General features: G+C 23.6%; 1 protein-coding gene across 1 annotated transcript; it reads right to left on the bottom strand.

The window, feature by feature from the left end:
- Positions 1-6,989: 6,989 nt before the first annotated feature.
- LOC129605474 (uncharacterized) lies at positions 6,990-14,885 on the bottom strand. Its single transcript, XM_055515256.1, has 3 exons — positions 13,405-14,885; positions 9,875-13,337; positions 6,990-9,807 (listed from the first exon to the last, which is right to left on the bottom strand). The coding sequence occupies exons 1-3, from the start codon at positions 14,848-14,850 to the stop codon at positions 7,454-7,456; spliced, it is 7,263 nt and encodes a 2,420-aa protein (XP_055371231.1). The 5' UTR covers positions 14,851-14,885; the 3' UTR covers positions 6,990-7,453.
- Positions 14,886-15,348: the final 463 nt, after the last annotated feature.

Below are 15,348 nucleotides of genomic sequence, written 5' to 3'. Positions count from 1 at the left end.
AACTATTCTAGAACGGAATAGAACGGAATAAACAAAAATCCTCCTTATACCCAAAACCCGAAAACCCATATTTACTATGAATGCTTTTGCATTTGCAGGTTGATGAGTTCTTTTGAAAATTTAGTGTTAACGCCAAAATTATAAGATTTTATATCATAAGGATCATATCATGACAACCATAAGGATAATAATGTTATAGTAGTCAGACGCAATAAAAGTGTAGTCTTCAGTGTCTTTGACTATTAAATATTAAATTAAATTATAAAATATTAAAAAAATTTTCTTTTTTATGTTTTCAACACAGAAAAATTTTTATTTCATTGCATTTTCATTGTTTTTTTTTTTTTTATTTTTATTTTTTAATCATTTTCATTTATTTAAATTTTATTTAATTTTTTATTTTTTGATTTAAATTAAAATAATATGAAAAAAATGTAAAAAAAAAAAAAATAAATTTATAATAAAACAAAAAATTTTTTATTTTTTCTTTTACTTCACAAATTGATTTTTTCTATTCTTCTATTCAATAAAATAAAAATAAAATAAAAATATAGTTCAAAAAAACAAAAATTTTAAATTAATTTTTTCTTATTTTTTTCAATATTTTTTTATTATACCATTATTTTTTATTTTTCATTTTATTTTTTGTTTTTTTTTTTTTTAATTAAATTTATTACACACTCAGAATACGCTTTGGTTATTGCTGTATATTTTATTTTTTATTTTTATAATTTTTTTTCAATTTTATAATAATTAAATTTTTGCTTTGTTTTGCCTTTTTTTTTTTATTTTATTTTCAAATTTTATTAATTACATTTTTTTTTGTTTTTAAATATTGACTTATATAATATTAAAATTTCAAATTAATTAATTTTTTAATTTTTAATTCTATTTTAATAATATTTTTACTTTAATACAATATAATTTTTTGTAAATTATTTAATAAAATTCTAAATTTAAAGTCACAAAATATTTAATTTAAATTCAAAAAGAAAAAAATCCATTTGGTTTATTTTTACAAAAGAAAAATATTCTTATAAATTATTTTAAAATTTGAAATTATTTGTAAAAATATTTATATCTATATAAATTTTTAATGAAATTTTATTCAAATTTTGTAAGCATATTTTATATTAAATTAAATTTAAAATTAAGAAAACAAAATATTCTTACTTCAGAAGTCTTACTGATTTTCTATAATATTTTTTTATTATTTTGTTTATTTTAAATTAAAATCTTTTTTTTTATTATTTATATATTGTATTTATATATTGTATTTTTTTTGTAATAATTTTACAGTTGAAACAATTTTATATTGTTAATTATTGCTTAAAAATCTAACTTAAATTTGACTAAATTATTACAATACTAAAAAGCACTACTATAAAGTCTTACTAAGTACAATTATAAATTTTTTATAAATTTTAATTTTATTATTTTAAATATTATTTTCTTAAATTGATTAAAATCTAATTTGTAAATGTGTGCATAATTAAATTCAAATTTTTATTTAATATATAAATATTTTTTTTTTTATTTTAAATTTTTAAAAATTTTTTACATAAATTTCATTATTAATTATTTTTATGAAATTATAGTATTATCAATATTGTGTTTTAAAATTATATTGAAATTCAAATTTTTAATTTACAACTTTTTAAAAAAAGAAAAGAACAATGCATATTTTAAAATTCGTGAAAATCGTTGCTTTCACAATTAAAATATGAATTGCTTTTTAAAATATTTTTTTTTTTTATATTTTTAAAATATTCAATTATTCTGGCAAAGAGAAAATAAATAAATTTTATAAAAAATATATTCCGAATATAATATAATAAAATATTTTTGAAATTAAAATAAAAAAATTATAGCTATGTAAAATAGTTTTTAAATAAAAGATGGAAAAAAATTTATAATTCTTTAACATAAAAATTTAAACTAAAATTTGGAAAATAAAGAACAAGTATGAAAGGTGAAATTCTCTTATAAAATATTAATTTCAAAATTACATTTTTAGTTGAGCTTTTTGAAAAATGATATTCTGAAATTGTTCTAGATATTATTGAATTAAATACAAAAATACAGAATATTTGTAAGTAAGATTAAATGCCAAATTTTTCCAAAATAATCTCATTGTTAACATTCAATTTCAATCTTTTGCTTCCAAAATTCTAATATTTTTTAAAATAAATGACCAAAAAAAACAAGTTTCTGTTTCACAATAATGTGAAAATAATTTTAAATTAAGCCCATCGTAATTTATGGAATTAAGGATTATTATAGCATTAGAATTCAATTTTATCTAAATGTTCTAAAATTATATAACATTTACTGTCATGCAAGTTACATTCGAACACAATTACACATAGTATGGCAATAGTATTAAGAAACAATATTTTGAAATTAAAGAGATTTTTCGGAAATATTTTAATTTTTAGATTTTTTAGATTTAATTAGAAAAATAATTAATATTTTTTTTTTCAAATTAAATGCATAATTCAATTGAACAAAATAGAAAAAAAACAAGAGAAAAATTAAAAATTTTAAGTAGTACTCCAAAAAAAATTAGAAATATTTCATATTGATTTAAATTCATACTACAATACTACATAGCTACTTTTTTTTTTGTATTCAATATGGACAAGTATATATTTTATATTTACAAAATTTTTTTTCTTATTGTTAATTAAATACATATTTTTTTTTTAACAAAAACTTAGCTTATCATAATGTTACAGTATATTTGAAATATTGTTCAGATTATTGTAATTACCTAACAACTTAACAGTTATAGAATATTTTAGTAATTTTGAAGTTAGGAATACTAAAATAGAAGAGAATACCTGTGTTTACACAACAAATTTTCGATTAATAGTTGGCATACGTTTCATTGCTGATTGAGTCATGTAAACGCAGCTATTCTCTTGGCAGTTGATATTAAATATAAAATAAAAATATTTTCTTACTTGCACCATTCATTTAATTTTCAGATTATGCAGTATTGATTAGACAACCAAAGAGTAATAATTAAATTTTTTATTTCTTATATTCAGTAATGATAAATAATTGAAATAAAATATTTATAAAAATTAGTGACATTATGGCAATTACAGATATAGAGGTTGCCGATAAATAAAAATTTCATTGATTAATTAATCTTCGAAAATATTTTGTAAACGTTTAATATAAATAAAATTTTTTATTAATTATGTGAAAAATATGAAAATTAATAGATTAAATTTAATTTAATTGAGAATAATTTCAATTTTACTTTGTGATATTGAAGGTAATGTTTTGAAATATAAATTATTTTATTTATTAAATTATTAGGTAATTACATAATGGTCCAATATCTAAATTTTTGTAAAATTATATATACATACATATATATATAATTAAGAATAAAAATTAAATTTTCAATTGCAATTTCATTTTCAATATTTAATTATAGTAATTATATGCTATATATTATGTACATGCATATTAAGTGCTAATGAAATTGTTATGAGCTCTTATACTTAAATTTCTAAATTTTTATATTATAAAATAATTATTTTTTTATTATTATAATTATATAATTTATATTTTAAGTACTTATTTCCATTTTAAATTTTTCACAATATTAATTTTTTTTTTTGTTTTTATTTTTTGTGTGTTTTTTTATTACAAAGCTACCATAATAAGCCACTTTTGGTTTCAATTAAATTTTGAAGTTATATAATTTTTAATATATACATTAGAAAATATGAAAACAAAAAAAAAAATGTTCTAACTTCAAAATTTTTTAAAAATGTTTTAAAATAATAAGGAAAATTTAAAATAAAATATAAAAGTTTATTTTATTTTATAAGTCTATTTTATGTTATTTGTATATATATTATATAATTAATTAATATAATTAAATTAATAATAATTTATTTATATTCAAAATTTATTTTCACTTCTAAATTAATTTTAAAATTTACTATACATATAGCTATTTAAATTTTGAAATATTCAATATGAAAATATCTTCAGGCTCCAGTTAAGCAAAACACTCTCTGTATATGTGTAAGCCGCATTATTGCAATATGGAACTCAAATATAATATATAGAATATTGCATATTTATAAAAGGATATTTATTTTACTATAAAATTAGAGACGATTCCAAACTAAAATTATTTATGTATACTATAAGTAACATTTGAAAATATATGAAAATTCAAAATATTTATAAAAATGAATTCGGTATTAGATCTGCTCAGACTATAATTATTCAAATTGCAATAGCTTTGTTATTATTATTCTAATTTTGGAATCATCACATAATTTCTATAAGTACATTGTTAAGGAAACGATAATTTTGTAATGTGGAAACAAGTTATAAGCCTTGTTTTAAAATATTAGTTTGTGTACAGAATTTAAAATTATTTTTAATTCAAAAAATTAAATATATAATTAAATTTCAATTTTTTTTTCCAATTTATGAACTTAACAAATTTGCTTATATTTTTATTTAAATTTTTCTACATTACAAAATCAAATACCATCATCGAATTCCATATTGCAGTATAAAAATTAATATAAGAATTAAATTTAAAAATTGTATAGCTGCAATATAGAGAACTAATGACGCTTTAAAAATATTCCTTATTATCACGTTTTCCTTATTGTTATTAATATTAATATGCGATATTAAAATTATTTAAAAATATTGTTTCTTTTTTCTTTAAACAAACATTTTCCATAATAAATTTTTAATTTATTTATTTTATAGAGATTTTATACATTAATTATTTTAATATATTTCATACATACTGACAACATTTTGAACTTCTAATTATTAATTTTGTTTTGTATTTTAGTAAAATTTAATAATAAAACGGATTTATAAAATTGCAAGAGTGCGCTTCACACAAAATTTAATGTAATTTTACTTTATTTTGGCTCTTTATTGTTCACGGTTATATAAAAGAAAATCTAATAAGGCAATTCTAAAATTCTCAAATATAATATAAATATTTAAATTATTTTTTGTTTTTTTTCAAATAAAATGAACTATTACTAATTATGAAATTTTTAATTGGCCAGTACATGTACATACATATATCAACTAGAAATTGTTATATATTTCGACTTGTAATTTCTTTTATAATATTCTAAAAATTGAAAATTGGTTATTTTGTGTATTATTGCTTATAGATTATTTTTGTATTTTTAAATCTATAATTTAATTATAATTAACATTTAAATTCAATCTGTTTTAAAATTTAAATTGTTTTTTTTTTTCTCATATTTTTCTTTAAAAATTAATATTTTATGAATTTTGTGTAATAAAATTATTATTCCCTACATTTGGTTTAACCAGTTCATTTAATAAATTATTAATAAAATTAAATTTTGATTATTATCTTAATTATATAAAAGTTATATAGTCTATAAAAAAATAATATCTGAATTATAATCTTTTAAAAAAATCTGTTATATTATCTGTAATATTTAAAATGTTAATAATATTTAACATCAACTTATAGGTATTTGCTTTTTTGTAGACTTCTTTAGTTGAGGTTCTTCTTTAGTTGAAATTTAAAATGAAGTTTTAAATTATTGTTATAACAATTTGAAAAATTGTATAAAATAACTACGTTAAATATAAAGAGAGTCAGTTTGAAATCAAATAAAAAGGCATGCATTTATTGACCCTGATTTCAAAATTTCAATAATCAATACCGATTCATACATCATTCAGCAATAATCTAAATTTATAAACTGAAATAAAATTGCAATTTTGAAAATAATCTAATAATAAAAGTTAAAAATAGTTGTGATAGTTAAAATATACTGCAGTTGAAATATTTTGAAATATAACAAATCGAAACTCTAAATTCAAAAACTTCCAATTAGTTAAAAAATTTGCTTAGGAAATTTTATTTTGCAAATTTTATGCTCATAGTTTACATGAACCTATATCAAAAATGTGCAGAACATATTTTGATTTCATTATAAAGTATAAAGTATTTTAAAAAATAAAATCTAGAACAAAAAAGACTATTATATTCAATTTAATTTTTACCATCTAAAATTTAGCCAATTTCTAATTAATAAGTAGTAATTTTGAAATAAAAAAGAAAACACCAAAATAATGATAAAAATTTTAGCAATTCTCAATGGTTTATTCGAATTATTTTAATTTTAAAAAAATATATAATTTATTTTTATTAATTTTATTAATTACACTAAAAAACAATAATTAAAATCAATTATAAAATTATTTTTAAAAGTCTAATTGGTGAAAATTGAGAAAAAATCGTGATATTTTTGAAAATATTTTTATAAAATTAATTTATTTTTATTATAATAATTAAATTCAATTAAACAACCAGTAAGCATTTATTTTCATAATTACTAAGAAGCGTTTCTTATAATTGTAGAAACTAATTTCGGATTTTTACATTATAATTTTTTCATATTTTGTTGAAAATATTTCCAAAACAATTTTTTTTAAAAGAATTTTAATTCAGAATTATTTAAAAGCACAAACATTTTTGTTTATCATCATTTTATACATTGCTGTTATTATTTTTATAATTAAATTTACCATATAGACATAACAATTACATAAAATCAATTACTAAAATTAAATCTTATTTTTTATTAAACTAATTATTTTATACAGTTTCTTAAGTCTTCGTTGCTTGCTCTTAAATCTTAAATGTTATTTAAGATTATAATCATTTTTTTTTAATTTATTTAATTTTTAAGCAATTAAATCTATATTTTTCGTTTAATTATATAATTATCTTATTAAATTAATTGGCTATTAATTTTTCTTTATATTATATAAGTTTAAATATGCTTACAACAATTTATACATTTACAATTTATTTTATTTTTTGGTGACTAGAGGATCATAATATTGTTTTTGTTTTTTTTTTCTTGTATTTTTGTCATTTAATTTAAATATTTTCATAAATTTTTATAGTATACAATTTATACCCTTATATTTAATATTTGCATATTAATTTATTTTAAAATCTATAACATTTACAAATTCTTACAGTACCTAAATACATACATGAAATTTGAAATACTTAACTCGAATTCAAATTAAATCAATTATTTGTGACCTAAGATATCATTTTGTGACACAAAATTTAATTCGACTTTTCTTGTATTTTACTGTTTCGTAAACTTGACTCTCTGATATCGTAATATTGTTAAACAACCAATAGTTTTTGATTGGGATAAACCAAATCAATTTTTTATGATATTTAATAAATGGGACTCGTATTGAACCTTTTATTTTATAATTCTTGTACTTTATTCTAAAAACAAAAAATTTTATATTTCAACTTGTTAAAGAATCGAAATAAAGTATCTTGCATTGCTTTTTGAAAACGAATCCTCAAAATTTTATTTATAAGCTATAATTATTAACTTGCAACTTCATTCAATAATCCTCTCTTATTTTTTTATTTTTCAACACCAAAGAATTTTGCTGCTTCACTAGGATTTGTTAAAAATTTATTTAGCAAACTTTGGTCACTAATACCAAGTAAATTTCCAATTAAATCAGAATTTGTATTAGCACCTTGATTTGATGTTAATGTTGATGCTGCTGCTGATGTAATTGTTGACGAATCGATTAACTCATTATTATTATCTTCAATTTTTATTATATTAGAATCATTTAGTAAAATTCTATTATTATGCCATTCATTACTACCATTATTATTAGTGTTATCATTAACTTTATTTAATAATTCATGAATTTTATGATTTCTTAAGGAATTTACTAAAATCATACTTGATGATGGTTGATCATCATCTGAGCAATCCGATCCACTATTTTGTGTTGTCACTTGATTATTATGATTTCCACCATTATGCTTTTTCATATGTCTAAGCATACTATGTTTTAATGTGAATTTTCTTAAACATACTTCACATTGAAATGGCCGCTCACCGGAATGTGTTCGCATGTGACGTCGAAGATCTTCTGTTGACCAAAATCTTCGTACACAAAATGCACATATCACCTTACGGTTTGCATAATCTGGGTATTTACCTCGACCATCGTCACGTTTGTCATCTTCTTCGGTTGTTGAATGCTGAACTTGTGTTATATTAGGATCAACGTCAGTATCAATGGCACCTTTTGCCAAAAGTAATGCAAATTCTTGAATATGATTTATTTTAATATGATCTAAACATTGCATACGCTCACTAAATGAACTGTCACATAAATGACATTTAAATGGTAAATCGGTTGATGAGATCTGTACTTGCATACCAGTAGTCTGTTGATCTGGTTTCGGTATTATATTTTGCGGTGGATTTTGAAGTAATCTTTGTTCTTTCATGGAATCATAATGTGATTCATCGTTTGTTTTTTTAGTTTGTAATTGTAATTGTTGCTGTATTGGCAGAATTTGAGTGGTATGATTATTTGAAGCTGCTGCTGATGCTGCAGCTACTTTAGCTGCTTGAAACGCTTCTGCAACAGCTTTTGGCATTGGAACTGGTTCCGGCATATCATCAATAGGAACATAAAGAGATACAGCTGACTCTACATTACCATGTTTGCGTAGCAGATGACGATCACAGTTGCTTTTAGTTGTAAATAAAAGTGGACAATGTGAACATTTAAACGGTTTTTGACCGGTATGTGTTAAAATGTGCCGTCTCAAAGAGCTTGACCATGGAAATATGCGATCGCAATATGGACAAGGTACACGATTTGGTGCCAAGCTATACGCAGATTTCTTTTTTTGAGTAACAGCATTTGTACCAGCACCAGATTCTTCAGGTCCAGAATTATTATCGGATGCACTTCCAGAAGCTACAAGTCCTTCTTCATCACTCTGTTCCATATGATTAACGTTATTTGTGGATTCGACAATATCATTTGGCTTAAAGTAATTATTAAACGTCATAGCATTGTTTGTAGCATTGTCAACTAGTTTCGAAACAGATACCAAATCGGGTGATTCCTCTGATTTAAAAGAAGAACTCGCAACTTCCTTTAAATATTTTCCTACTGATTCGGCCCGAGCAATCATATTATTGGCATTTTTGAGACTTTCTTCTTTCGGTATAGTATTCGCTGCAAATTTTTTATGAACGGCACTACTGCCGGCTTTAATTGCTTGCTCCAAAATTGTTTCGGCAACTTTTTTTGCACCTATTATATTTTCTGAACCACAACGATCATTTTGATCTTGTTGAAGGGACATACCTTTGATCTTCACTTCATTTTCGTCCTCTGGTGGTTCATCTTCAAGATTACAATTCTCATTTTCATCGTATTCTTCTTCAGGTTCATCTTGGTCTTCAATCTCCTCCAGATCTTCATCTTCGTCAATTATTAGTTTCGGATCATTGTCATCATCTTCTAAATTCGTATTATTATTGGACGCGGAATTATTGTTATAGGAGGCGTTGTTAGAACCTTGAGTTAATGCTTGTTGTAAGATATCTGTTTCTTTACGAGCTTTAAGCTGTTGAGCAAGAAGAGCGTACTTTACTTGATCTGAAATAGTACCAAAATGACTGGATGACAAAGAATTTGGCACTTGTGCTCTTAAATGAGACGACTGCATATGTGATGCTACGTTTGAGTTGCTACCACGTCCGCGCATAACGTGCTGGCCTGAACGCTGTCTTTGTGCCCAAAACTGTGGATGCTGTTGCTTAATGTGTCTTTCCATATTCGAACGAAGAGTGAAGCGTGCTGAACAGTGCTCACAGGCGAAAGGTCTTTCTGTACGATACCGACGTTGTTTTTGTTTTGGCATAAGAACTCCATTTTTAATTACCATTTTAACTATTAAATGTATAAGTAAATAAAATGATTAAAAACTTTTAAAGATATATTGTAAAATAGAACTTACCTGGTCCAACATTATTAGATGATTGATTTAAAGTACTGGTTGGTAACGGTTGTTGTACTGGCATTCGTTTAGTTTGAGGTAAAGTCTGAGGTAAAATTTGCGTTCCTGGTACATTCAATTGATTACTTCCAGTTGAAATTGGCGAATTTTGGATGTTTTTTGGTACATTTTGGGTGCTACTTGGTGTAACCGTATTAGGCCCAATTTTTAACTGACTTTCATTCGGAGTTTTTTCAATAACTGGGGTTTGATTTTGGGGATTTTGATTGATTTGGCTGTTGCTCATATTGTTTTCATTTGTACTTGGGGGCATGGATACATTAATACCTGGCATTGGGGCTGCTGCTGGGTTCCCAAAAAGCGCTGCTGAATTGATAAAAGGTGAAAACTTGCTGAAATCTCCTAACGTATTTGAAAGCAATGGATTGAATGCCGTTAAAAATGGATTAAATGGTAAAGGTAAAGCCAAATTTCTGCATAACTGAAAATAATTAGTTGGATCCATTTTTGGTAATGCTTCAAGAAATTGTTGTTGTGCGAGTAACCATTGTTGTGATAAATCTAGTTTTAAGGCGTCGGGAATGATATCTGGTTGTTTAAGGGTATCTGTATTTTCTTCCGGAACGGGTTTGGATTTTTTACTCAAATCCAAAACATCCATGCTCAAATCTATAGCCCGAATCGGTTCAGTTTGATGTGAGTCAATAGAATCTTCTATGTTTGGTTGATTGTGTTTTTCGTTATTATTTTGTATTTCAGTGACACTTTCATTATCATATCGCGATAAATTTGCTGAAAAATGTGGATTTGGCATTATTGACGTAGATGATGATGTTAATGATGTTGGAACGGGTGTTGTAACTGGTGCTACTGATGGAGCTACCGCCGGTTTATCAATTAGTTTTTCTAAGCTTTTTACTTGTATTTTAACTGCAGGTTTTGTAGTAGTTTCTGATTGAAGTATTTCTTTTAAATGTGAAACTGGTGTCGAACGGTCTTTTGGATTAATTTGTAATTCATCATCGTTATCGAATTCGGGTGACGAAAATAAATGTAGTTTTTTCGTTGGATCGTCACACGACGAATCTTCAGATGGATGGTAAATAATGGCACGTTTAACTTCTTCACGTGTAATCTTTGAATGTCTATTACGTAAATGTCTTTCACAATTTGCTTTTGTTGTAAATGCATAATTGCATACAGCACATTCATATGGTCGATCACCATTGTGTGTTCTCATATGACGTACTAAAGCTGCTTTATCATGTATTGAATATAAGCACATGTTGCAACGATATGGACCAGCATTTCCAGCAGCGCTTATATGTATCCGATTATGACCTTTAAGTGCACGTAAATTTGGAAATATTGCTGTACAAAGTTTACATGGGAATTCACCACGTAATTTCATTTTACGAAATTCAGCTGTAAATGAATCCTGAGCTTCTTCTTCATCTTTACCATAACCACATTCACTGCCCATTGGTGTATTAACATTAGTCTCAAAATTTTTAAGAAAATTACTTGAAGAGGCTGTATTATTCAAAATAGATTGTATATCAGCTAAATCTCTTGAATCACTTTGTTGTAATTGCTGTTGTAATTTTTGATCACGTTTTTCTTTATTTTGTCCGCTTATATTTGATTTATTCAATTCTAAAGTTGGTGATAATGATCTTCGACTGCTATCAAAATTTTTAAGATTTAACATTTTTTCCGAGGCTTCTTTTGTGTTAATATTAATTGAATTGCTATTACTATTATTAAAAGTCATCATTGATTTATTTTTTAAATCTAAATGAGCAAAAAATTCATCACGATGACGATCTAATTCTTCTTTATCAAAACTGCTGTTATTTGTATTATTTTTATTATTACTATCATTGTTATTATTATTATCGTCATTAATAATTATATCTTTATTGGAATTTAAGCTTTCACTACTTAAACTACGCTTCAGTTGGCTTGGCGATAATTGTCCAATATTACCATCATTATTATTATTTAAATTTACTTTTTGCGTTTCATTCATTTCTTCGTTCAAATTTTGTGGATTCGATTGTATTTGAAGTTGTTGCTGTTGTTGCATCAATTGTTGAATATTAAATATTTTTCGCATTGAAAAATCTTTTGGTAAATCTACTCCAATATTTGATGGATGTTGCATTAACATATTTGATAATATCAATGCTTGTGGGTCAATTAAATGTGGTACTGGTTTCAATTTCTTTTCATTAACAACATTACAATCTTGCATATGAATTTCAAGTGAATTTGAGCATGGAAATGCTAAATAACATTTCGTACATTCAAATTTTGAATTTATAATTGATTGACGCATATTCTGATCACATAATGATTTTGCAATTAATGGAAATTTTTCACTATTAAATTCAACAAATGTTAAGTCCTTGATACCATGCATTACATTCATTGATTGTGATTGTTGCTGATGTTGTTGTATTTGTTGTTTTGTAAGAGAACAGCGATGAGCACTCAGTTGATTATGTGTTTTAAATACAACATCACATTGTCGACATTTTGCTGGTATATCGGAATGTTCACGATCCATATGATTGCTTAATATTGGCATACTAATAAAATCATTGCGATTACAGACGGGACAACAAAATTTCTGTTGTTGTTGTCTTGATTCATTACTTTCAAGATTTAATGGTATTGGATTTGTATTTGTTGATATTATAAAATTATTATTAATTGAATCATTTTCATTAATTATTGTATTATTATTAATTGCTTTCATTCGCCTTTTTGTTATTCCATTGATATCATCATCAATATTTTTACGTTTATAAATATTGTTAGTGTTATTATTAACAGTTGCTGTTATTGCATTTTGAGTAGTTGTATTTGTATGAATACCGTTATTATTTCTAATATTATTTGATTTACAATTTGAGCTATTATTGCTGGCACTTGAATCTGTTGAGCAACCACCATCTTCACTTTCATAGCTTTCGCCACCATCAACATTACCATTTTGTAAAATAACTGTATTTGTATTATTACCAGTTTGTGGTAGTAATAATGAACTGTTATTATTATTGTTGCTGTTACTACTGTTGTTTATATTGAAATTATCAGATGTGGAATTCGAATTAATGTTTACATTTAAATTATTAATTAAATTAGTGTTTTTACTATTATTGTAGTTGTTGCCGTTATTATTATTGTTATTGATGTTGTTGTTATTTGTTTTGGTTAAATTTATATTGTTGTTGTCTTTGTTGTTATTTTTTATTATATTATTGTTGTTAATATTATTATTATTGTTATTATTACTACTTCGACGTTTCTGATGTGGATGTTGTTTATGAGTTCTCATATGTCGATGCATATTACCATTTGTTGTAAATGTTAAATGACAATATTTACAATTAAATGGACGTTCACCAGTATGAACAAGTACATGACGATCCAAAGACGAAGCAGATGATAATACCTGAAAAATAAATAAAATAATTATAATCAATAATTATAAGATAAAAAATTGAAATTGTTGAAATTACCTTTGAGCAAATACGACACGTAAAATTTTCTGTATCACCAGATGAATAATTATGTGATCGAATATGATTTGTGAATTCATGTGGTGTTGCTGAAACCACTTCACATATTGGACAAACATATTTAATATCTTCAGTAGTATTGCTGTTATTATTATTACTATTCCGTTCATTTCCATTATTATTACGTCCATTTCCATAACTATTATTTATATCATTACAATTATTGTTATCATTTTTATTTCCACCACTATTATTATTATTATTGTTATTACCACCGCTACTAGATTCTGGACTAGATATTGAATTAATTGAATTCATTAAATTATGACTACTACCATCAATAAAACCAGATTCATTTTGATTAGTACGATTAACTATATTAATTTCATCATCATCACAACTATTTATATCATTTGATATCATACCAATTTCATTACTACCATTACTAATATGATCATCGTTTTCATCACTACAACGTCTTGACGATGAAGATGTCGATGTTCTTGGTGTTACTTGCATTATTGATTTTGTTTTATTATTTTTTATATTTTCATTTAAATTTCGATTAGTACTATTATCATTATCATTATTACCAATATTAAAATTTGGAGATGAATTCGTTTTAAATTTAATTTTATCACCATCTTCGTTGTTATTTAGTTCATTATTATTATCAGTATCATTTGCATAACACTTATTATTATTATTTTCTAAATTATTATTATTATTGTTAATTCGATTTGGTGTACTAATACGAAATTTTTTCCTTAATGAATTTGGATTATCACTTGATTCAATTTCTACAACTGTACGATTATTACGATAATAATGATTATTACGATTATTACTATTATTATTATTATTATTTTTATTATATCTTAATTTTAATTTGGTATCAAGATTTTTTGGTTTACGATTTGGTTCTAATATGTCTTGTTGCGCATTATTTATACAATTATCTTGTCCATCAGATTCATATGGCCCTTCAGATTCATTATGAGAATATGATCTACAACGTCTTATTGGTGTTGTTTGAATATTATTAGCATCATTAATTTTTGATTGTTCATCATTATCATTATGTGATTTACTTTTATATATTTTTTTATTAAATGTTCCTCTTAATAATAATGATGTAGATGATGATGTTAGGTTTTGGGATTGTTGTTGTGGTTGTGGCGGTGGTGGTGGAGTTGGTGTACGTCCCAAATCCATTGGCTCTACAGATGATTCAGATGTTGATGACAATCTTCTTTCATTTTTTATTTTATCATTTTTTAAAGTTAAAATTTCTGATGTATCATCCGATGTTGTTTTGACTATACCCGATGCTGTTAATTCTTTAATTGATTTCTCCATTTTAATTTTATTTGATGAGCATGTATATTTATTAAATGTTAGTAGATTATTATTGTTATTATTATTATTGCTAACTGTTTTTATCATCTTTAAATTTTCCTTTTTACTAAGGAAAATTTTTTTCGTATTTCAGTAGAATTTCTGTAAATAAAAGAAGAGAAAATTTTTTAATTAAAAATAAAATTTTATGCTATATATAAAAGGCATCATTTTTGTTTTTAAAAGATTTCTGAGTTTTTTTTTTTTATTTTCAGGAATACTCGTAAATATAAAGAATAGTTGAATTTTAAATAGAGCAAAATTTTTAAATAAATTTTTCTGTTTTTTTTTCTTATCAATTTAAGATATAAATTGTTGTTACTGTGGTTTTAGTGGTCTGGAATATTAATTTATAAAAATATTTAAATATGCGCATAATTGTTAACCCTATAGTGAAGATTATTATTTTATGTACGTACACTTGAATTTTGTAAATATTGTTTTGTGATTATTCCAAAAATATTAATTAACTTTTCACAGTTGTATAAGGTATGAACATATTATAAGTTCTGTAAATTTCACATGTTATTCTGTATGCGTTAGATA

The sequence above is a fragment of the Condylostylus longicornis genome, unplaced genomic scaffold (genome assembly GCF_029603195.1).
Source record: "Condylostylus longicornis isolate FDR11 unplaced genomic scaffold, ASM2960319v2 ptg000013l, whole genome shotgun sequence".
Taxonomy (NCBI): domain Eukaryota; kingdom Metazoa; phylum Arthropoda; class Insecta; order Diptera; family Dolichopodidae; genus Condylostylus; species Condylostylus longicornis.
Note: the sequence above shows the minus strand (reverse complement) of the source record. Positions and strands in the feature narration are given on the sequence as shown.